The sequence below is a fragment of the Pinus tabuliformis genome, chromosome 3_2 (genome assembly GCF_031772625.1).
Source record: "Pinus tabuliformis cultivar Carrire ecotype Pingquan chromosome 3_2, CPIR1, whole genome shotgun sequence".
Lineage (NCBI taxonomy): Eukaryota > Viridiplantae > Streptophyta > Pinopsida > Pinales > Pinaceae > Pinus > Pinus tabuliformis.
In genome coordinates this window covers 949556158-949581287 of record NC_142302.1, presented here as the reverse complement: position 1 = coordinate 949581287, position 25130 = coordinate 949556158, and the positions used below count along the sequence as shown (strand labels likewise).

Here is a 25130-nt window from a genome sequence, read left to right as displayed (position 1 = left end):
CCTGATTGCACCTGTTTTTTGGGTATATATAGAGTTTGATTACAAAAATGTTATGCTATTCTATGCGTGGAGGGCTCATAATGGACCACCAACCGCTTTAACTGCCTGGCAAAACTTCCGAGTGCAATTGCTTGTTGTAGTGAACAAAATTGATCTTCTGTGGATGCTCTGTTGTACTTCTCGAGCAGGTGAAGTGTCGGGTGGATGAAGCTCCATAACTGTTAAATGCGTTGATCTGCTCGAGGCATGTCCTTTTTCTTCTCGGCCATCCTGTTTGTGGAATGCGTTGGTTGCGGAGGAAATACAGCAGGTACAGGTAGATGGTCGCCTTCGTCCTTCGGGTGCATGGCATGATAAAGGTAAGTGGTCTGCATGACGGATGTACGAGCAGGGCAGAGGAGAGACATCGGCCGTTGGATCGCGTAGATGGACGACGGACAGCGCTTGGAGGGAAGTATCGGGAGGATACGAGAGCAAAGTGATCACAAGCCATTGGATCTCGGGCGGACAAATCCAACGGTTATCGGGCAGAAGAGATGCGCGGAGGTTAACGAGCGGGGACTATGGTTTTGGCAGTAAGCGGTATTGATCGCACCGCTTTTGGGGGTGAGTGGTAATCATACAAGGGCTTGCGATCACAATCATCGCACGACGCGTGGCAGCGGAAACCGCTTTGATCGCGAGTTAAAGCACGAGCAGCTCGCGGAAGCGAGAGGAGCGAATGTCGTCCGATCGCGGTGGGGATTGATTGGACAACGCAGATGTGATCGCATGGATTTTCCTCTGACGTGACAGGGAAATGGTGTATTAGGAATTTCGCGAAGGCGCACGGTTATATGGGTTTCAGAGTTTTAATGCCCGGGGCTTAAGGAAAAGCGCTTTATGCGATTTTAGACAGAAGCATGTGTAAAGGAGGTGAGAGGGGAATGGGCAAGGGGACGGAGAAAGGCGAGGAGAACCAGTTTAGACTTTCTTTGAGCAAAAACTAAGGACCAAGCCTACTTTTGCTCCTCGGACATCAGCAACATGTAGCAGAGCTAACAGTCACATAAATGTTGCTTAGATTTTCGCTAACAAGTCTGAAATTTACTGCTTTTCTACACGAATTGGTGGAAATTGTGATCTTTTATAGCGTTGCATCATGTCATGGGCCATGTATGAATGAGTGAATGTTCCTAGATATAATTTGTGTTAATTACATCTCGATAAGTCTTCAATTATTGCAAATCGAAGTATAAAGTCCTTGAAGCAGCTGCTCTCATGCCTTAATGCCATGTGAAGTTGTTTGAAGGCCTCCTTGATTGGGTGAACTCTTTCCAAACCATAAATTCTCCTTGACTCCATCTCTCCCAAAGGACAAGGCACTAATCCTCCATAAGTGATCACTTCTAAAACTTATTTCTCTCACCTCTCCTCCTTCTAGGCCTAGCAATCATAGGTCATCTAGGACATCAATTATCTCACGTTCTAGCCATATGAAGACTTCAATCTCTTTCCCTCTACTGCTCTCGGGTTTTCTCTAGAGACTCTCCAAATTACACGAAATTCCAACGGTGGGATCTTAAGATATTGCGATCCCTAGCCTAAGGATCGATTCTTGCCCTAGGTTTTCCTTGGCTAGTGACCTCATTTGGATCACTGTGATCCATTCTAAGAATATTTGTCCATTGATCCTCTTCCCCTCCATAATTAGGTCAAGCCCCTCCTTGGTTGGTCAATTCCATACCCTTGACCTACTTTTGGGTCCGCTTGGCCCCATGTGGTCCCACAACTTATTAACGCCAATTTCAAAAAGATCACATAAAAGTTGAGTCTCCATAAATATCTCTATGTCCAGGAACCATCTTGACAAAGCATACTCTCAAACCCTAGCCCTAAGGATCCTCTTGGCCTTTCCTAGAGAGCCTATCACCTTGCTTCTAAAGCAAGCAACCCATCTAATTGAGTATCTCTTGTAAATAGGCCTTAGGAATCACTCCTCATCCTTCCATTGATCCATTCATCTAGTGATTCTATCATATCAAGCTTCCTCCCATAAGTGAAAGTCTGTAAAGAGCAGGGAGCCATAGTTGAGGTGACAATGGGCTATCACTCCATTGTTGCCCTTAACCTAGTAGTTGCTTTATAGGATCCCCTCCTAGGTCCCCTGCTAGTTTGAGTGGCAACAGGAACCTCCTAAGAAGAATCCTCCCAAGAAAGATAATCAGAAAAAGGATCCTCCAAAAAGAGAACCTAAAAATAAATCCAAAGGTAAGGAGGTTGAGCTTGATGTTAATGTAGGTACTGCAATAAGAAAGATGACTATGCAGGTTCCCTTAAAAGAGCTAGTGAAACTCCCACGCCAACAATGGCAAGCCAAGAAATCTTTAGGGTTTGACAACGAGGACACATCTATCACATTGCAAAATATACACTTCTCTAACACTAACCCAGGACACGAGGCATTCTTACTCACCACAGACTTATCGTTGGGTCTAGGAACCAAATCCCAGACATCATTCTTCATGATCGACTCATACTCCTCATTCATCGCATCCTTCCAAACTTGTTGCTTCATGGCTTCTTCAAATTGTACAATGGTACTCATGGAAGCTAAGTACCCTTGGTACCTATTCGGTTTCTTGTTTTCACGAAATGTCCCCCTCAGTGCAATGTGTTTCTCAGCATCTTCAAGGGTATCTTTGAGCCATAAAGGCCTTTTTCTTGAAGTAGTGGGCTCACTAGGAGGTGGATCAATGGGATCCATCAAACCTTCAACATCAGGCATCGGTTCATCAGACGAAGGTTCATCCTGCTTTCTGCATCAGCATCATCATTGTTCTTCCTTGGAATAGGAAGATCTCAAATCTTTCTAAGAGCAGATTCAATCTTTATCGAAAGTGACATCATGACTTAATTCCACTTCCCTTTGACCAAGAACATAGATTCTATATGCCTTCGAAGTTTCATTGTAGCCCACAAACATTCATTTTTTCCCAGATGCATCTAGTTTGTTTCTTTTCACTTTTGGCACATGAAAATATACGGGACAACCAAAAATTCTAAAATGAGAAACATCAGGTTTCTTACCGGTGAAAACTTCTTCGGGTGTCCTGAAGTTCAAAGCTTGATGTGGGCATCGATTTTGGACAAACATAGCGGCGTTGGCAGCTTCTCCCCATAAGAACTTCAAGACCTTGATCATGAAGCATAGCCTGAGTGGTTTTTATGATAGTACGATTCTTCCTTTCGGCAACACCATTTTGTTCAAGAGTATATGCAGTTGTAGTCTCCCTCTTAATGCCAGCTTCTATAAGATAGTCTTTAAATTCATTTGACTCATATTTGGTCCCATTATCAGTCCTCAATATTTTGATCTTCTTCCCGGTTTGATTCTCGACCAACGCTTTGAAGCAGCGGAACCATTTGAATACTTCATCCTTCTTCTTTAAGAAATAAATCCATGTTTTGCGAGAGAAGTCATCCACAAAAATAGCATAATACAAATATCCACCCAATGATGTCAGGGGAAACATACCTGATAGATCAGAATGGACCAATTGAAGAATATCGGTGATTTGAGTCTCACTTGAGGGGAATTGTCCCCTTATATTTTTCCAGCTTCACATCCCTGACAAACACCTTCATGATTTAAGTTTAATTCGAGCATCCCTGTGACCATCTTCCTTACATCAAGTAAGGCTTTGAAATGAAGGTGAGCAAATATTCGGTGCCATAATTCGGATTGAAGAGAAGTATCACAAGGCATTGCTCCCAACAAACTTCCTCCAATCTGATAAAGACCTTCAACCCTGAATCCTAGAGTGAATGCATCTCTTGGATTCCTTTTCCAAAGACAAACCTTCCCATCAATGAATGTCACCTTAAAACCTTTATCTCCATTGCAGAGATAGAGACCAATTTCTTTTTCAAATCCGATACATATAGCACTTCTTTTAAGTGGAGGGTTTGACCTTGAATTAAGTAGAGAGTAACTATCCCAATTCCTTTCATGGGATAAGTGGCATTATCCCCAGGTATAATCTCCATATTTGTCTTCTTTTCAACCAAGTTTGAGAGAGCTTCTTTGTACCGAGTGAAGTGCCTTGAGGCACCACTATCAATCAACCAATGGTCCAATGTATCCATAGGAGAGGCGGTGAAGAGGGCAGAAATAAGATCAAATTATTTTTGCTTTACAACATTAACTTCATCATACCAGGAGTTTCTCGACTTCTTGGGAGGACGACCACCTCCATTTCAAGCAATGGGAGCATTCCTCTTTCCTTTGTTATTGAACCTGTTGTTCCTTAGATTGCCATTGCCCTTGAAGTTGTTGTTATTATTGTCATCGTCCCTTGGAGTATCCTTCTTGTGAGGACACTCTCTAGTGAAGTGGCTAAACCTGTTACAATTGAAGCACCTTCCTTTCTTCCCTCTTTGAATCCCGGCTTGAACTCTTGTCCTTGATTCCTTGGACCAGCATTGTTCCTTCTCTTAGAATGAGCGGAGAAGGCAATAGGATTGTTTCCATTTGAGAGCTTGTCTCTTTCCATCATCCTTATTTCTTCTTCAGTGCATCTGGCCAATAGTTCATCAAATCCCAAAATCCTGTCGTTGTTGAGAATGGTAGTGTTGAACACATCCCAATCTCTTGTAAGGCCCCCAGGTGCAATAAGAGAGAGTTCCCAGTCACAATGATTTCACCAATAGATAGGAGATCGTTCTTGATCTTGCTAATCCTCATGAAGTAGGATTGGATGGATTCTCCTCTATCCATCTTGATATCTTTCAGCTTGTTATTAAGAAAGAGAAATTGATTTGCAGTGTTTACTTTGAACATCCCAACAAGCTTTTCATACATCTCCTTAGATGTTTCCAAATCAGAAATATAGGCAACCAAAGGTTTATGAATAGAATCAACAATAATCTTCTTAGCTTTAACCTCACCTTTCTTATACTTGATTTGTGCAGCAACGGATGCATTTGATGTTGGCTCTGCTATTCTTCCTTTGACATAGTCCATGGCATCATTTTCTTCTAATGAAAAATCCAAAGTCATCTTCCACGCATGATAGTCAGATTTGTCCTTAAGCTTGTCCTCAAATTTGAAGAAAGACGTAGTCGTCATTAGGACTAGTTCCAAGTCCTTGTCCAACAACTTCCCTTAGTGATTGCTTTGCTTCACTCTTGCTTGGGCTTTGTCTTCACCTAAGCTCTGATACCATGTTAATTTTAGATAACAATGGTATGTTCTATGCTTAAGCACAATTTACTTCAATGTTCCTTTAGCAGCCCAATGACAATTTCCAATTATATCCAGTAGCAATCACATTAACTTATAAACATTGACAGTAAATGCAGATAGAACATAAAATCATATGTAGAAGACAAGCCAAGACAAGAGGACACAAGATGTGGTGGATGCCAGGGACAAACCCCAATGTGGGGAACCCTTTGATCAAATTTTCTTATTATTCATCAATAGTTCAGCAAAGAGAGAAAGAGTACAAATATCATAAATACAAGCCCAAAACAGATCTGCCAAATCAGCAGTCCATGCAGCCCTAACCAAAAAGTCAATGGTGGTCAAAGCTGCCCCAAATCAGCCTCTAATCAGCTCAGTCAATGACAGAATAGTACGACCTCCAAATAGGATCAAAGTCAACCCAAAAAAACTCGATCAACCCAAACAATCCTTGTTGTAATTTCTGTGGTCAAACCAAATAGTCAACATTGCAGTCAACATGGTCAAACTATCCTCAATCTCCTCGATTTGCGTGCCAAAGAGTGCGACATGAAAAGATCAAAGTTCTGGCACAAAAACAGAAGTCAACGCTTGGTCAAAGTACCCAAGTCAACGCTGCCCTAATCACAGAAATTTCGGCCTCCCGAAATCATCCTAGCCTCCAAGTGTACGAACCAATCAAGAGAGGAGAGAGAAGATGATGTGATGAGATAAGTGAGTGTCAAAATGAGAGAAGGGTCACTCCTATTTATACAATTTGTTGAGGGTGATGAGACCCATCCATTGGACTTCATGAGCGTACATTTGACTGAGGTCGACCTTGACAATTTGTCCATGAGAAGGAATAAATTCAAAATTCCATTTCTGCTTGTCAGAATGAGATGATTTTTATATCAAAATTGTACCTCTCCGAAAGAGGAATCCAATGCAATAATCATCTCCATCATATGAGTTATCCTAAGGTGGAAGTTGGCCCTAGTTGCCAATTTTAACAATATCAAAGTAAGACAACCAAGACCTTTGACAAAGACTTTTACCCCTCCATCCATAAAGCTGACCAAATATGAATACAGTCCTCTCTGCAATTCGACCTTTGCTCTGCAATAGCAATTTCGTCCTGCAATAACATGATGCCTCAATCTTGTAGTCACCTAATACTCTGATCCTATAGATGATCTGAATAACCTAGCTTTGTTGTCCTGCAATTATGTCCGAACTTCTTGACTTCTTGTCCAGTTGGTCGAGTTCAAATGGGTATATATAGTTGTTTTTTCCTATATATTGAGCCAACATGAATAATAGGAGAATCCGACTTGCGGAAGGTGAAGTTGGAACCGATTTAGAAGAGCTTGAGGCCGACCTAATGGATGGAGGGTTTGACATGACAAAATAAATATCTTTCTTTGACAACATGAACCCAAGAAGGATTTCTTACATAATAAATTTGACTTTGACTCAACAAAAAGATCCTAGACCACTCAATGGGTGCTTTGACCTATTGACCATTGACCCAAGCATGAAACCCATGCTTTAATAAGTCAATAAAAAATAAATTTTATTTTCTTTCTTTTGATAGATACATGACTTGAATTAAATTATGAAGACTAACACTAGTTACATTCTTCAACACATGTACCAAAGATAATGGCCCACTTACAATGACTTTTCAACGAAACCCTTACTGCAAAGACAATGAAACACTTATTGAAAATATACTTCAAATGTACAACCTGGTAGATTCCTTTAACTGATTTAGAATGATAATGATAAAGAAACCAAACTGATTAAAAATTGAACTAATGTACCTCTAATGCCCTGAAGATGTGTGTTGCAAGTTGCAACAATATGTATCTCTGATGCAGAGATGCCTTCAACAAGTGAATGATAATTTGGTGCTTTTGTTTCAACTCAACATATTCTCGATAGAGATGCTTTAGGACAAGATTGTAGTTTAACAAACAAATCTATTAAAGCTAGTCAAATTCAACCATTTGAATTTTGTCAAACTTGTCTCTGTTACAATCCTATCACTTTGGATCACCAATGTTAAGAAGGTAATGGATCAGGATCTAAGCTTCAATACAAAGTTCAAACCCTTATTAGATATAAAGAGATTGCAGAACAAGGCACCATATCCAAAAGATATATACGAACTCCCTAGAAGTGTCTCATGCCTTAAACAAAACTTCATCGTTGCTTCAGAAAAGGCTCAAATATGTGTAAGAGTGCATATGCAATAGTCGCAGTGAACAGGTCTGGTGACATCCAATTAGATCGTTTTGATACCAATCACAAATTGCCTTTATTGGGCCACAAGTGTATATATATAAATATGTCAAGAGTCCTTGAGTAATCCGCACTTATACATGTGCCTTCAAATCAAATAACCAAATCAAAGCAAGTGAATACCTTTCAAAGGGTTTTTATCACCGAAGGTTCCAAAAATAGTAAGGCTACAAGCTCACAAAGTCATACTTTTGTAGCAGATGGTTATGCGAGATCCTTGTCCTTCATTTATTGTTTCAGAATTTTCCCTAATTCGTGCCATAGACCTTTGTTCTTTGGGGGCCAAGGCCCAAAAGTCACCAATAAAGGTAACCCAAATCAAAGTTTTTATCAATTGTATGGACAAAGTAAATCCTTCAACGAGCTTGCATAGGATCAGCGTCAGAAAATTGGTCAAACATAGCATCAAAATTGTGAGTGTATGGCTTCAAGTATTGCCCTAATACAGGGCCGAGATTTCCAGGGTAACACTTCTAGAGCTCAACAAAATTGTTGCTATCCAAACGAAGCCCAATCAACGAGTATTCAAATGAAAAATGAATGCCAAATACTGTGATTTTGTGTCATCAAAAACCAGTTTGTTGCTCAACAGGGCCAAGTATTATTCCTTGACAAATGATACTTCAGAAATGCTCAAACATTACACCTCCCAAAGAGAATAGCCATGGCCACCGAGGATTGTTGTAGCTTCAGAATTAAACCTATGTCAAATAGTGAATCTCACAAGCCCAAACAATCAAAACAAAAACCTTCACAATTTGGCCTCCTAGTCAGATTTGTCTATGCTCCACAAGGCCGCAATGTATTACAGAAGAGTCAAGTGACAAATTGTATTCGATGACGTGAAAAGGCTTCGTTTTTATAATGGCCGAGATGTATTTTGGAGGGACAGGCCAACATTTCATACAGGAAAAAAAAAAAAAAATATATATATATATATAGAGAGAGAGAGAGAGAGAGCGAAAACCCTTGTTAACCTTACGCCGACTTTAATGGAGGAGGAAAGATGAAATATGAATTTCAAATTTCATAGTTTGGAGTCAACATTAATTTAATAATTATCCCTCCAATGACAATAAATTTCTTCTAAGCTCATGAACCAATAATAAACTGCCATGTCACCTTATTTGGGGTTTTTACCTTCAAGGTAGGGGCTTCATCTTTGGGCAAGCATATCTCTCAAACCGTCAGGGCCCTCATGACATGTCACATATTTTCATAATCGACATGACAAGGGGAATTCAATAAGAGTGCTTCTAAGTCTTGACTCAAGAAACCATGATTTTCAATGTCATTTTGGTCAGAAAAAGATGGGGCATCTTTTGGTGTTGCTTGGGTTGACATCAATGACAAAATACTTCAACATCATTGACCTCATATAAATAGAGGATCACTCCATTGTTATTTTTCATCATCACTCATGGATTTTGGCCTCCTTTAGAAAGCTCGATTAGCCTTGTGTAACTCGCTACTTGCGGAGATGTGATCGTGTTGGTGCTATTGCTATTAAAAGAAGCCTATTTCATGGAAGAATTGTAAGTTATTATTGCAAAATTTTATTATTTTTCATGTAATTGATTATTACTAGTGTTTTCTTTGTCCCATGTCTAAATGCATATTATTTATCGAAAATCTTGGTTGAGTCTTTATTATTGATTGTTAAATTTATCTTCCTTGAAATAAATAGGGGACCCCTTAGAGAGCATTCCTTATTTAATTTCTCCCCTCACTAAAAAGATAGTTAGGGTCTGTACAAGTGAAAACTAGGTTTTCCCCCTTACTCCAAACATTAATTCATTATCTCTTAAATTTAACCCTTAAGACTCCATCACCCAAGTAAGGATAAGCACTGGCATCCTTGGTGTTGGTCAAAAACTTTAAAAACACCAATATTTTCCTTCATTTTAAATTTTCTAAGCCCTTCAAGACAAGCCACTAGGGCTATTTTGTAGGGCCAAATTCAATTAAGGCATCGTTGGATGAATATTAGAGCTAAATAGGCTTGGATTTAACCTCATTAAGCCATCTCACTCAAAATCTAGCCTTTCCCATGGTCAAACTTGCCCTAAAAGGAATGACGTCATCCTCTCTAAGTAATTTGTGCCCTAGAAAAACTTTAACCTCAGCTAGGGCTTCAACTTAGGGCTTATTTTGAGGGTTTGCTTTCTCCTTTGCTCAGTATATCACTTGCAAACCCTTTCATTGGTGCTTGTATTCCTAGAAATTTCTTTGTTGATATACATCTTGAAACCCCAAGTCACACGTGCCTCTTTTAGGGCTTGGTATATGATACGTTGCTCCTATAACAAAATAATTTTGTCTTTGTCCATTGAAGAGTATTTTTACCTAGTTCTATATTTACATCACCTTGAGCCATATAACATAGAATACTCTTTAGGCAATCACTGGGAAGCCTCCCTGGTGGTGCGATTCCACTAAAGAGCAGGAGGAAGATTGCTGAGGCAACAGTGGCAATCTTCCTCATTGTTGCAACAAGGTTTGGTATCGCCTTGTGAAGCCTCTCACAAGGCATGCTAGATTTGAGGCAACAAGCCCATTTTTAATGGGCTATATATGATATATTCATGAGCTGTTGAACTGCCATTGTGCCCTAAACAATCTAAGGTTTACCCAGGTGCCATCTTTGTAATGAGGGGAAGTACCAAGGAGGTTTCCCTTGGGATATGTTACCTTGGAAAAAACATATTAGTTGCCCTAATGTCCTTACCAGGTTGCCATGCAATTTGCCTTAGATCTCTTGGTGCTGCAAAATCAGGGTAGGAAAAAACCAGCATGGACCATCAGTTCACAAAATCAGCAAAACTCAGCAAGCAACTCAGAGCTGAAAAACTTAGAAAAACTAGAAAATATTGGCAACCTGGAAAAAATAGAAAAATCGAGAGAAATCAAAGATTTTTGTAACATGTCTACATTATTATTATCTTCAAAGAAAACAAATAGACACCCTGAAGTAGATAATTAGCACTTCCAATTTCATATTTGCTCCTCAGTGATCAAAATCAAGGTTTATTTACATTGAAACTCTCTCTTCCTTTTTAACAAGAAGTTGCATTACTCTTTCTGCCCTTCTTTTCGGAAAGCCAATTACTTAGGCAAATAAAACATAGAAAGCAGTTGCTGCCATGACCATTCCCTAAAAATAACATGGATTAAAAAGTTGTTGAACACTTCTAATTTAAGGCCATGCAGCCTCTTTTATGCATTAATTTCTTGAAATCAATCTGACAAATTACATGGGTAATGTTCAACCACATTTCTTAAAGATATAAAAGACTAAATTTTTCCTACCTATCGGATGAACTGTAACAGCAGGGCGGTTTGAAACTGCTACGTGCTTGCTCAGAAATATTATTTCATCCACAATCTCCCCCGTCAACTCCTCCCAACGTTTATCCAAGTTGTCTTCCTCCACAATGCCTCGATCTTGCTTCAGTAATCGGACCCTTCCATTGAGAAATGTTGAAATATCCTGCAGCTTTAAAGAATGATTAGATTCACAGTATCGCCAAAAAATTTCCGGCAGTAAACAAATTCTGTGAAATGCCCCAAACAATTCAGCAACATCCAGCAGCTACGTACTACTAGATTTCATTTAACATTCAATAAGCTAAAGAAAAGATGTTGCCACTTAGCCTATATAATTTCAATAAACTAATTATAGGAAAACAAAATTTTGCCACTTAGCCTATATAATTTCAATAAACTAATTATAGGAAAACAAAATTAATTTAAAATAAAAGCAAATAAACAGTTAACTTTATAGTAGTACACATTGCAATCATTTTTGTTTCTGAAAAGTAGCTTCAATATGGATTAGGCACTAACAATGACTCCAACAAGATTATGTCAATTCTTCTTATTCATAGTGGGGAGCTTGTGAAAAGAAACTTGAAGAATGATGATTTCTAAATCTGAAGCCATGCTTGAATCACAATCATGATTTCATTTTTTGAAAATACACAAGACAACATGTTTTTTAATTTACTCTAAACTCCATTTTAGATAGTTTATCCAGTATTACATAAGTTCATACTCATTTTAATTATATCCCTTCTTTCACAGACAGCCTCCTAAAAAACCATCTGCTTTACAAGAAATTCAAGAGTCAAAACTACATGAAAACTTGAAATAGATGTGTAAACCCTACACATGTTATGATTAACTAAAATTGCGGAAGAAAAATACCCTTCTTCCCCAAACAACCTCATGATGAGAAAAACATAAGCATAAGCATAAAGGATCCAAAATGGCTCTATTGGGAAAATCTGGTTATCATGTTAAGGAAGATGATTACATATTTCTTATTGAAAATATATTGACAAAACCAAAACCAAAACTTTAGACAAGCTCTGCAACATATAGGAACTGCCAATCGAATCCATCATATTTTAGGTAAACATAGTGTCCAAGAAGGAGTTTTGTTTCCTCACAATCATTGTTCTTTAAGACACATGGAGAATAAGATAAGAAGTATATTTGACACTTGCAGTTTTCAAAATAACTATCCAGCTTAAAGAAAATAAAGGATCCAAAATGGCTCTAATAGAAAATCTGGTTATCATGTTAAGGAAGATGATTACATGTTTCTTCTCAAAAATATATGAACAACTCACTCCGCAAAACCAAAAATTTAGACAAGCTTCGTAACATATAGGAACTGCCAATCAAATCTAGCATATTTTAGCTAAGCAGAGTGTTGAGGAAGAACAACAACTCACTCTGCAAAATCAAAACTTTACACAAGCTCCATAACATATAGGAACTGCCAATCAGATTATCATATTTTAGGTAAGCAGTGTTGAAGAAGATCATGTTGTTTCCTCACAATCTTGCATTGTTCTTTAAGACACATTGAGAATAAGACAAGCATATCTAACACTTGCAGTTTTCCATTCCTGAAGCAAACGTAACAATGCCTATGACCACCTTGGTTATGGAGTTTTCTTTCTTAGTTGTGATCAAGGGACCCTTTGATTCAATTATTGTCCACCTCCAATCAACATATGGCCTCTCTAAATTTATCTGGAGTACTAAGGCAGTTAAACAAGGGCGCCCCTTTTCATCCACTCCCTTTGGGATCTACATTGACAAATTGGAATCCTTCCTCTGTGAGCATATTAAGAATGGGGATGGCTGCTCCTTCACCATCTATTCATATCTCTGCTCCTCTTCATCAAATGACCTGATCCTATTGGCCTCCTCACCAAAAGGCCTACGAAAACAGATTGATGCCTTGGCCAACTTTTGTGACTTGCAACAATTGACGGCCAACTTGGTTAAAACCAAGTTTATGATCTTCAATGCACTGAAGAGTGCTTTTTCTGATTTACATTTCTACTTCCAATGGGAAAAAATTGAGATCATGAAATCCTATTGGGGGTCCAATTTGTGGGGCCTTGTTTCAACGTATGTCAAATCCCCCAACCCTAACTTGACAAGGGATACGGCTCCCCTTCCCTCCTAAAGTGATGGTGCTTCTGAATTTAGTTCCAAACCATCTATCCAAGATGCATTTTTGGAAATGATCAGCCAAAGCATAGCCCTCTATGGTTCAAAGATATGGGGGGCAAGTTTGCTACAAACCCACTAAGCCAAGACCAAGAGAATCTATAGCCTTCTACTCAGATGCATCAACCAATGGAAGCAAAAGGTATCCTAGCCCATTGTCCAAGCAAAGTTTGGAGCCCATCCTTTTGCCTTGAGGTCATTTTACATTTGGTCTCTCTTCTACATAGTCTTCAAACACTTGGGAAATCCACTTCCAGACAAGCTCGGTACAACTACCTATCACTTTATTCCTCCAAGGACATCACCTTAGGTTACCCCACAAGGCATGCCCATGTTTCGTATTCAAAGGTATCTCAACTTCTCTAGTCAATAGCCATCTCTCTAGATCATCTTCCCCCTTTTCATGAACTATTTAGATGCACTAGAGCGCCTCTTTTTGTCTAAACAATACCTAAACCAAGCAAACCAAACAATAACTCATGGGGATCATCGAATAATTCAACACACTTCAACCAAAAGTTCAACAAATGAAATTCATTGATTCTAACAACATTAAATCATACAATAATGGTTTTGAAGGGTTAAGACCATTATTATTATGGTACTTTTCTCATTATTTAAATAATAGAAATAAAATACCTAAAATGAAACCTAACTTGCAATCCAACTATATGCATGACCTACTATTGAATAGTTAGAATGAGACATTATCAATATGTATATGGACAAACTTAATGGTGAATCTTACCTAAATCTCATTGGAAAAATCAAATTCCAACTGAATTTCATTGTTTTTGAACTTGAACTTGAACTCTAGCCCAAATCCATATGACTTTTCCCAAGAGGAAATCCACAGACAATACATGTGGGTTAGTTGTATTGCCCCTTCAAAGAGAGCCTCAACGTAAATTTGTATTTCTATCTGGAGCTCTTTTTCAAGCAACAAGATAGCATTATTGTTCACCCTTCATACACAAGGTGCCACTAGATGTGTTCACTCAAGATCCCCTTAGGTCAGTTTTGAGTAGGCTCCCATAGACTCTGAATAGAGACAAATTAGCACATCCCATGCCTAGATAGGAACCAAGATTTGGTAGTTTTTCCACCTATGAGCACCTAAGACAAAGATGTATCCCATTTCAAAATGTCTCTTTTACTATTAGATCAAAGGACGATATTTTTGTCTTTTCCAAGATTCAAGAGGCTCCCCTTTAACTTTCTTTTGGTGTCCCAATTAGAGATTCCTTGCTCTCTTCATGAGAGAAGTTCCCAAACATATATCTTAGTCCTTTCTCACCCCATCTTGACCTAATACTTCCAGAGAGGATCACCTCATGTTACCAACTTGTCCCATTTGATCAAAGGCAACAAGCAAAAGAAAGAGGCCCAAGATACTTTCAAACCATATCTTGGTGAGGCCTCAATCTTTTCTCAACCTTCTGCAAGTGGCCAACCGACATCTCAGAGACCTATGAGGAGATGTTGCTCCAAGCCATAGATATGCACCATCAAACACACAAACATGTCATCTCTAAACGCACCCAAAGCCTAGCCCCACCCAATAGTTGACAATGTTAACCCCCAAACTCAGTTAAGTAGTTATCAAGAGTTCTTCCCCGTGGCCTTGATGGTAGGAGAACATGGCTTACTCAATCTTATGCTCACCCCAAGAACATAAAGTTAGGTCCCCTCAACCCTGATCACTACCCACAGGATACCATTCACATTTACATCAACTAATTGGCAACTCCAACAATGAGCCCGCTTCTTGGTCATTTATCGCACCCTTAACCACCAAGTCCAATAGTCCTTAACATCCTCTCTCTTGCTCAATGCCAAGATCCCATTATAATAATATCATATCATTGCACTCGCACTACCTTATCATTTCCATAGACTATTAGTTGATAGCTTTTTGCTTTTTGCTAGACATTTGACTCTTACTTTGCTTTTTGATAGACATTTAACTCTTATTTTTATTTTTGCATTAAGCTACCCATATTGTATTTACATTGGATGTACCTTTTAGCTCCATTGACCTAGTTTTGTGGTCCATTGTTAGTCATTAATAAAAAATTCTTATCTTTTAAAGTTTGATGAAAGGTTTTCATTCAAATGTTCATGTGTATTTAGCATTAAATTTCTACAAGATTTGTTTAAACATAAACTAGGATGTACACACAATCATATAAACAATCAACATATGTAACCAAGGCATTTTTCAACATGGAAAATCAACTATCTCTTTAGCTATTGCAATTGTTGATTGTTGATATGCAATCATCCAACTAGTGGCTACAACAAACAATTGTTTATCAAGAATTTCCCCAGTGATGTTGCAATAGTTAATCATTTTGTAATGAACAAATACAATTGACCGTAGGTTCTAAACTTTGTAACTAATTGATGGTTGCATAATCTAGGTTTTAACCCTAGTAACAATCAGCCAAATCTTCCACCAATAGTTGTCAAGGCACTTTTTAAAGTTGCAATGTACTTGAGTTGAAGACTAATCAAGGATGATATCAAACATAGAAATGTTGAAGTTTAAAGAAATTTTATTTATTGTTAAAATTATAGCAATGCATTTATTCAGTAGAACTGTAGTAAATTAATTTATAGCAAGAGAATTTACTAGCCAATAAATTGCCAACAACTGGGGTTAAAAAATCAACGCTTTTGATGGTTTTGATGGTGCAGTTGTGTTTGCTAGAGTGTTCAAAACTGCCAAGTTTGTTGAATTTTGGATGAAGTGTGAATTTTTTTTTTCATATGAGGTCTATTGCCACAAAATTTAGCAAGCCTTATGTGGGGACATCACAAGACAAGGGCCACACCCTTTAGCAACAATGAGGGAGACTAACATCGTCACCTCTACGATCTTCCTCTTGCTCTTTAGTGGAATTTCATCAAAAGGGAGGCTCCTCAATACTCACATATAAGTATATTCAAAGTTTTAGGGTTCAAGGTGATGAAAATATAGGTTGAGAGAAGACACTCAATGATGGATAAAAGTTCAAGGAGCTACATATCACACATTGACACAACTAGACTTGATTGAGACTTCTATACACTAGGGTTTCTTGATATACAACAACAGAGGATTACCTAGACATATAAAAGTCAACAAAATAACAGAGCAAACCCTCAAACTAAAACTCAAGTTGAAGCTAGGCCAAGGTTAGAGTTTCCAAGGCACAAAATTATCTAGAGAAGGATGACATTAGCACTTCTAGGGTAAGATTTACTATGAATAAAGCCGGATTTTGCATTTAAAAGGATTATAAAGATAAATCTCATGCTTTTATTCCACAAACGAATATCCATAATGCCCTAAATCAATTCGGCCCTAGAAAAAGCCTTAGTGGCTTGCCTCTTAAAGGCCTAGGAAAAATAAAAGGAAGAGAAATATTTAATTTTTCAAGGTTTTTGATCAACACAAAATTAGCCAATTCCTAATTCTACTTGGGTGATGGAGACTTAGGGAATAATGTAGAGATAAGTGACAAATGATTGGAGTTAGGGGGGGCGAATATTTTTTCCACTTTATAAAACCCTAACTATCTTTTTTATGAGGGGAGAAATTAAATAGGAGATGCACACTAGGATTTCTCCTATGGATTTCAAGGAAGAAGTATTTAACATGCAAAATTTAACTAAGATTTCCCACAAATATTATGCTTTTAGTCATGGATCATAGAAAAACCCCAGCAATAATTCAAATACATGTAAAACAAAGAAAAATATGCAATAAACTTACAATTCTTCCATGAAAATACCTTCTTTCAATCCCAAAAAGACATCTCCAATACACAATCCAATCTCCAATAGCAAATGCTCCATAAAAATCACATCTCCATAAGTAGTAAATATGATAGAGGCTAAATTGTGCCCTAGAAGAGGGCTCGAAACTCAAGTGTGATGATGAATGAAGTCAAGTGAGGGATCCTTTATATATATGAGTTTTATCCCTCAGTTTTACAAGATACAATTAGCCTATAAACCCTAAAACAAGTTTAATTTTGAGTGTTCATCATGATAAGGGGTTAGAAGCCAACCCCATAGCTCAAAATAATAAAACTATGCCATAAAAGCCCAGACGTGTGGGTCGATATCCTCCATAAGCATAATGTCATGCCCTTTTTGGGCAAAAAATGTTGTGAAAGTGCATGGATGGGCTAGTGGGATGTCCCATCACCATAATCAACTCCAGTCCTTGAGGGGAAGCCCTTATGAAGTGCCTCAAAATGCCTTCAAGTGTCAAAACTATGTTATGGGTGTCATACATCACCTTCTCAATGGCTAGAAGGGTGACATGGCATCATCTCTCTCTAGTGTTGGGACTCCATGTGCAAGTACAAGCCCTCCCTTCTCATCCTAGGGATGACCATCATCATCTGGACTCTAGATCAAGCCATGCCCACCAAACAATGTCAAGGCCAACCTAGGGGCATTTTGGGACCGTTGGGTACATCATCAAGAATCTCCAATGCCAAGGAAGAGGAGCTCAACATTTCATCATCCCAGGGTGCTCTAAGGTACCAATCATCTGTTGAAGTCATTAAGGTGCCCAACGCTCTACTCTGGAGGGGCAACGCTGCATCTGCAAGGTCATCACTACTCCCTTATAATGTAAAACAGCATGGGCATGATATGTAGTGGAGACATGAAATGTGCCCTCAAGGCATCTACTCTTGTGCTAATGACCACTAGGCAAAACCATCTCAAAATCAAGTGAAAGTTACCAATCATTAGGGACAATTACCATAGATGCATCATAGTGGACCATACTTAATTGTTAAGGGCATAATAATACTTCAAACTGGGATCACCTTCAAATATCTAACTCGATAAAATCTTGTAAAAGTGTTCCCTACCCATGTTAGGGGTTGTTAGATGTCGACCCTATTAGATGCTTCCAGCAACTAAGGGGAGGCGACATGTCCAAGGTTAACCCTTCAATTCATAGGTGTTTGTGATAATGGTGGCAACAAAGGAGAAACACTTCATGGCATGGTGCCATGGTCCTGGAACTAGCTAATGGAGGCTCATCATCCTGAGTGTATAGATGTATGGAGGGGGCAATCATGGAGGAATGAGTTGCCCCTTTCCTCGGCACCCTATGGTACGTCTTTTACTTCTTTTTTATAATGATTTGATAGGGAACATAGCTTAGGTGTCCAAGCTTGCTTTTAATGATATAGCATTTATTTACCCCTTAATGATGAGTCAACTTCTCGCTCATCAAGGTTGGAACATGCAAGGGTTCCTTTATTATGTGATGGAGCATCAAGTGCTCAAGAACCGGGTGATGGATAATGAGGGGGGTAGAGCTCATGCTAGGCTTTTGCCCACATGCTAATTAATGTCCCGACAATCTTTTGCATTTTAATTTTTCTTTTTCTTTCATTGTGGCCATCTTATGCTTTTACCTTTCTTTTAGCTGCATCAACCTCCAAGGCAAAGTTCTCAGCCCAGACTCAAGGATGAGGATATGAGGATGCCAATCCCAATGAACCACTGACAACAAATTTGAAGGATGGATATGAAATCAAGGGAATGGTGGAAAGTGGTAAGTATGAATGGAAAAGTTACAGACGCACTACTTCAATCAAAGTTTTCCAAGTAGTGCCCCGCCTATTACCCTAAGGCCTCAAAGGATGTCCCATTAGACTAGGGTCAAAAAATAACCCCCTAGTAAGAAGAGGGAACAAGTTTATAGTCACAATCCGTCAATCATCCAGATGACCCGTTAATCCATGTTAGAATGCCCAAAACATTAAGTAAAAGCACATGATTGCAAAATGGTTAAAGTACCTGCCAAATGGTGACCCACCTTCCTTCAAGTGGATTGCCTAATGGTGAGAGGTGTATGATCAGTGCAAATGGTAGAGGAATATGGCATATCATCATGTACTAAGTAATGTAAGGTTGCAAGCTAGCTGGCTATCTAAACTAGCAGGAAAAAATTCTCCTATGTGGTTACCCACTTTTTGGTGGGTAACATGGTCAAATGAGGTTGGAACCCATCGTAAGCAGCATGAAACAGTTAATGATAACATAAAAAAATTTAACTAAAATGCTCTTGAGATGGAGCAACTTGAAAGCACACTCCCAAGGGTGCCTTTTAAACACTTTCTCTTGGAGAGCGTAGTTAGGGAACAAAGCGTTTGGCTAGGGGGGGCACTCCTCCACATCTTAGAAAAACGACTCTCTCCTTCCTCTATTTATATGAGAGGTGAGGAAGACCAACAACATAAAGTTGGCTTAGCTTAGATCCTTATAAGCAACCTCTCTCTATCAAGTAGTCCACACATGTGAAGTGCTCCACTTCAAACGGACACATGTCAAGCTCCATGGTGATCTTGTCCACAAGCAAGGCTCCAAGGCATGAACACTCCATGAGAAGTGTCCAACTCTACCCCTACACATGCCTCCAAAGCTCCAACACTCTAACTAATCCATATGCTTCTACAAGTTCACTTTACTTACATAATCACTCCCTCAACACAAGTATAAGCCTCCATACAGGCAATCTAAGTGCGCACATGTGATGTAGGGCCTGACACACTCCTCCCAAGAGCCAAACGCTCCTTCGAAGCAAGGTGTCCTCACAAACAGGCAACCAATGTTCATGTGGCCAATATGAATAGTGTCCCTATGTTGTCTAAATGTCTCCAATGCTCCAAGAAAGAAAGCCACATAAGCATCCATACAAGGTCTAGCAATCCAAGAGTGAGTTGCATCCATATGTACATATCCATCACTAAACATCTAGGGGTCACCCATACACCATGCACCCCACATCACATGAAGCACCCTCACGTATGGTGTGAACACTTTTGGAGTAACCTTAAAAATTAAGACAAAAAGAAAAATTAAATAACTCAAAAATACATTTAGAAAAAGCCAAAAAAATGTTGCCATGAACCCTAAATAACTAACAATAAAAATAAAGAACGAAAACAACATGTAAAGGTACCTCCAAGGGTGACACATTAGTGGTAAGAGGCTTATAACAACTACTTGTTGTCTAAAACATCCAGATGGCCAGCTGCATCAGTGGGTGCCCAACAAGTGTCAGTTGAACTAACATATTTCAAAATTATAAAGATGAGTACCATAATAAGACGTATAGTGTTTTATCTTTCAGTACAAGTGCCAGAGTCGAATTGCCCATGCAGGACCCAAAACCATACATCTTATAATATTGTTTTGTTTCTGTATTCCAAAGTTATGGTGATTCAAAGTGAAAGCCCTAGCAATTTCTCGATTTCTATGAAAATTGAAAAAGTGAGCAATAAATGAAAAGAGAAGTAATGTGATGGTGTACCAAAAATGAGGTCCTTTCCACCTCTATTTATACTCGGCAATACCCATGCTGAGGTTGGCCAAGAAAATCTTATGCAGGACGACCCTTACTAGTTTGAGGTGGGCCTACACCTTATGGGACCCTTAGAAGTGAACCACAGCATACTTCTATGTTTAAATCGCTCTAGTTTCCTGGTTAAAACTTCTCTTCTTTTCCAAGTAACGTTAACTTACCATTTGCTCCATTAAGGATGCACAATACTCACGAAAGAATTCACCGGAATCACTTTTTCCAATTATATTGGTAAGTCAGCCATAGGTTTGACTATATCCCATTTCTTTCAGGCATGTGTTTTAAATTACAAAAATAATCTGCGTATTGCTTAACATGGGCCATGAGGAGAATTCACTTTGAACTATCCTAACACAATTGCATTGGATGTAATTACGAAGCTTCGTATTTAGCAACTTCAAATTGAAGAATGGTATTCAATGTGCGGAATGAAAAATACCAAAAGTACCTGCAATTTAGGTCCAGGGCACCAGTCAGAGGACATTGCGAGCAGAGCCGAAGCAGGCCCGATGGAAGCTGGATCAGATGTTGTTGCCACTACCAGGCTCACCATTTTCTCCACCCGCCTAACTTTTTGCCTGCCTGACTTCAGCCAAGACAAAAATCGCATAATACTATTATATATAGTCCACTTCTAACGTGTCAGGTCTATTCGGCTTGTGCCATATGTACATTCGTGTTCCATACGGGTTGTGGTTTGAACATTCATGCATCCAGTTCTCCCAATTTCTGCATCATATTTTTATGATGCTTTCGCTATTTATATGTTGAAATATAGCAACTTTTATTTTTCAAAAAAAGGCACCCGATGGGCGGTTATCTGAAATGAAACGAAACGTACAAAGATGTGCGCTGGGCTTTTACTATGGGCGCCTTATGTCAGATCATGGAAAAAGGTGTGGGCACTTATTCTCCGCGGCTATCTCAATTCCAGTTAAAAAAAATGTGCGTCTGGCTGGGTTTAAAAAAAAGGATATTTTTTAATGGTGTGTTTAAATTCATTTTACTTTTTATTGGTATAATGGTTTATTATTAATGAGCATAAATTTATTTAGAGTTTAAATTCATTAAATATTAAGAGTGATTTAAAAAGATTATGTAAATTTATTTCAAAATTAAAAAATATATATATAGATAAATTAAGATATATTTGGTATTATATAATATATATTTTATGTGGTGAATTGATAAAAAAAATAGTAAAGAATGATATTCATTATAACTAGTTTAGATCATTTTAAGTTTGGATCTACTAAACACTAAGAGGAATCAAATTTTTGAGCTTTGCATCTCAGGTGATTTGATCTTTCTGGTACATTTGGATTTAAGATGGATCTAGGCTTGTTTAATTTCCCCTTTTAAATAGGCTATATTCCACATGAATATCATGGGTCTATACCATTGGTTCTCATAAGCTTGGAGCTCAAAAACCTTAACTACCCAACAAAATTTAGTAAAATTAATAATAATAACGTATAATTTTTATTTTAATTATATTAATTTAAAGTTATTTTTATTTTAAACAGAGCTTCTTCTTTTTTTACCTACTCAAAATGTTTAAAGGAGGGGACATTACAACATCTCTTCCATTCTAGGCCTCTCCACACAATTAATTCAATTACGATGTGGTAAAAAAGTATTTTGAAGATTTGAGTGAGAAAATTAGGGAAAATATAATGAAATAGAGGTTATCCTTTCAATGTGACTAGGGTTTCTTAGCTATCATCGCCTTGTTTCAGGTGATTATGTTGTGCTTACAAATCACTGAGTTTCATTTCATATATGAGGGGAACAGTCAAACTAATAGATCACAGTCCCTTAGTGTAGATTCAGGTGTTCTCCATCACATTAATTACATTCCCTCAATATAGATTTTAGGGTTCTCTATCATATTAATTGCATTCCCTCAATATAGATTCGAGAATTTTCTTTGCGCATTCACAACAGGTGGCCCTTCTTCTAGGGACAATCCCATCTTTGAAAACAGCAGATGTACCAAGTGATCAGATGTCATTCCCAAGCTAGAATTAGGTTCTTTTGTGGCACCTCAGTATATCAGTAGCCAACATTATTGTCTGATGCACATTTTCTTAGTAAAACCCTGGCATTGTCATCCTTATGTGATTCCACTCCTCCCCACCAAATCTGATTTTGCCTCTCTTTTGAACAATTTGAACCTCACCCAAAAACTAATTGTCAACCTTTCTGAATTACAAATAGATGCTCAAATTCTAAGTCTCGTGGAAAGAGGATTAAATTTTGTTATTGTTCCTCGCAATATTCATGTTGAAGACATCTTATGCAATATTGAATGTGGCATCAAAGATCTGTAACGCCCTCCTCCCACATTTACCCAAGTAACCGGTCAATCAAGGTAAACATGTGACAAAAAGTTACTATGATAGGATTTGACTCCCTATTTGTCAGTTAAGGAAGTGGAATTGATGGAAACACACCATACCAGACCTTCTATACCTGCTATAGGACTCCCAAAATGCATCCCAGTCATTCTCCTGACCAGCCCATGGGTCCCACTGAGCTTTTAGACCACTAAACCCCTAGATGCTCCCTTGATATGGACAAGAGTGCGTCTAAGAACCTCCAAACGCATGTGCAACATGGGCATGCATGCGTCTGGGGACTTTTCTCCTCATACTTGTGCCTGTGACTCTAGGATTTGTGCCACTTTTCAAGCCTAGAATCCAGGTCACTGCCCAAAAACCCCTGTAGCTTTCAGAATCCATAATTTACATGACAACAAGACTTACAAATAAAAAATTGACTCCAGGACTAGGCCTGACCATCCCCAACCGAGACTAACATTCTGTCAAACACTTGGCATCAATGCAATCTACAAGACATGAATACAAGATAGAGCATAAATGACTGATAACTCATATGAGACTTGACAAGAAGGATCACCACCCTCTTCCCTTAACTGTTTTGACATCAATTAGGTCTTGCATCCATTATCCTTTCAGTTACAAGTAAATACATGAAATAACCATGACTATAACCAGTCATATAACCATGCTTATAACCAGCATTAAACCATGTAAATAACAATGAGATAACAATCATTAAAGCCACATAATAACAAGTACAAAAGCAAGAGAACTTAACTTTTATTAAACATAGGCAAGAGTCGACCAAGTTTGGGACTTCCACGTACCACCCGACCATAGACATGGTTGAACCAAATCTTTCTTTTAGCCAGTCACCCCCGTGCCATATTCCAAGCATGAATGTGGGATCTCATGGATAAACCAATCCAAAAACAACCAAGGGAATCCAAAGGTTAAACCACCTCCACCCTCACCAAACCGTGATCTCACCAAAACTGGCACCGAGATCACAAAACCAAACCAAGCTTGGAATGCCTCTGAACTCCATCACTATCCTTGAGGAATTTTTTGTCTCCTTGTCTCTTAGGCTTTACTGAAATCCACACTAAATCACTAGGCCCTAAACCAAGACACCAGTCTATGGGATTTACCGCAATCCACACTAGATCACTAAGCCCTAACTGAGACTCCAACCTCAGGGTTTATCGTGTATCCGCCAAAACCGCTCAAGGGATTCGTAGGCCTTTGGGAATTTTCCTGAGACCACCTCTGCCCCGGATTCCGAAACCATCCAACAATTCTGAAGCTCAAAATCAAGAAAAAAATCCCATCACACCATGGCTATTCAGAAAAAGGCAAGGCAAGGCTGAAAACCACTGTCATAACCCGGAAAAACCATGCCACCGACAACAAGAGAACCATATACCAACATGCAAAGCCATGCATGTCAAAACCAGCTAGGAAATCACACATGCAATATGTTACCTGCAAGTATTCTTACTGAAGTTGCTTGATCCTACTCCTCCTTGCTTGATCTTTTCTTTCTTTTCCTTTCCTTGTCCTTCCTTTACTTGCTTTTCCTTTCCTTGCTCCAAAGCTAGAAACCTCCAAGAAAACTCTAAGTGTTCAAGAATGTGAGAGAGAGAAAATAATGAGATAGCTCCAAAACTAAACTAACCAAAATCTTAGCAAAAGCTTGCCAACTTATCCTCATAAAACTTTTTATTAATGAGGCCTCTATTTCCTTCATTTTCCTCCTCACATGAAACTTGTGACCTTTCGCCTTCCTTTTCTCCTAATTTCCATTATATTCATAAATAAATGTGTCAAAAATGCCATTTTGTCTTTCCAAAGCCTTTGTCATTGCCTTTGCCAATTTTCTTTGCCATAATAAACCGAAATGAACACCCACTAGGAAGTTTTGCCCAACATTTAGCTTGGAATAAGTTTCCCCTAACCGTGGTCTTATTTTGCCTTTATTAGATGAACTTTTAACCACGGGTTGTTACAAGATCTTCCTTCTAACATCAAAGAACATATCAAACAAGATTGCTCTATTATTCTAAGGAGAGTTAAATGCATCAAAACCAACATTAGTAAACAAGAATACCTTGCAATAAAAGCTTTAAAGAATAACCTTAACATCATTGTTCTAAAAGTTAATAAGGGAGGAGTTGTTGTTATCATGAATAGAAGCAAATATGAGGGAAAAAATTGCTAGACCACCTCAACAATAATGGATGCTACAAGAAGTTAAGCAAGAATCCCTTGATAAAAATCTCGAAGGATGTTTGCAACTCCATTAAATCTAGTAATGAGCGGGACATTAAGAAATAAATAGAGATTCACCCATATACTC

The 25130-nt window shown here is 38.5% G+C and overlaps 1 protein-coding gene across 2 annotated transcripts in view; it reads right to left on the bottom strand.

Annotated features, from left to right (window-relative positions):
• The window catches only part of GEK1 (D-aminoacyl-tRNA deacylase), a 443933-nt gene extending 422798 nt beyond the window's left edge, over positions 1-21135 (bottom strand). The window contains exons 1-2 of one of the 2 annotated variants that reach the window (XM_089417245.1): positions 20875-21135; positions 10823-11003 (exon numbers count right to left, since the gene is read on the bottom strand). In XM_089417245.1, coding sequence (XP_089273371.1) covers positions 10823-11003; positions 20875-21036 — 343 coding nt within the window. In that variant the 5' untranslated portion in view covers positions 21037-21135. The remainder of the gene's footprint in view (positions 1-10822; positions 11004-20874) is intronic. The other variant, XM_089417246.1, reaches the window with a different exon arrangement.
• Positions 21136-25130: the final 3995 nt, after the last annotated feature.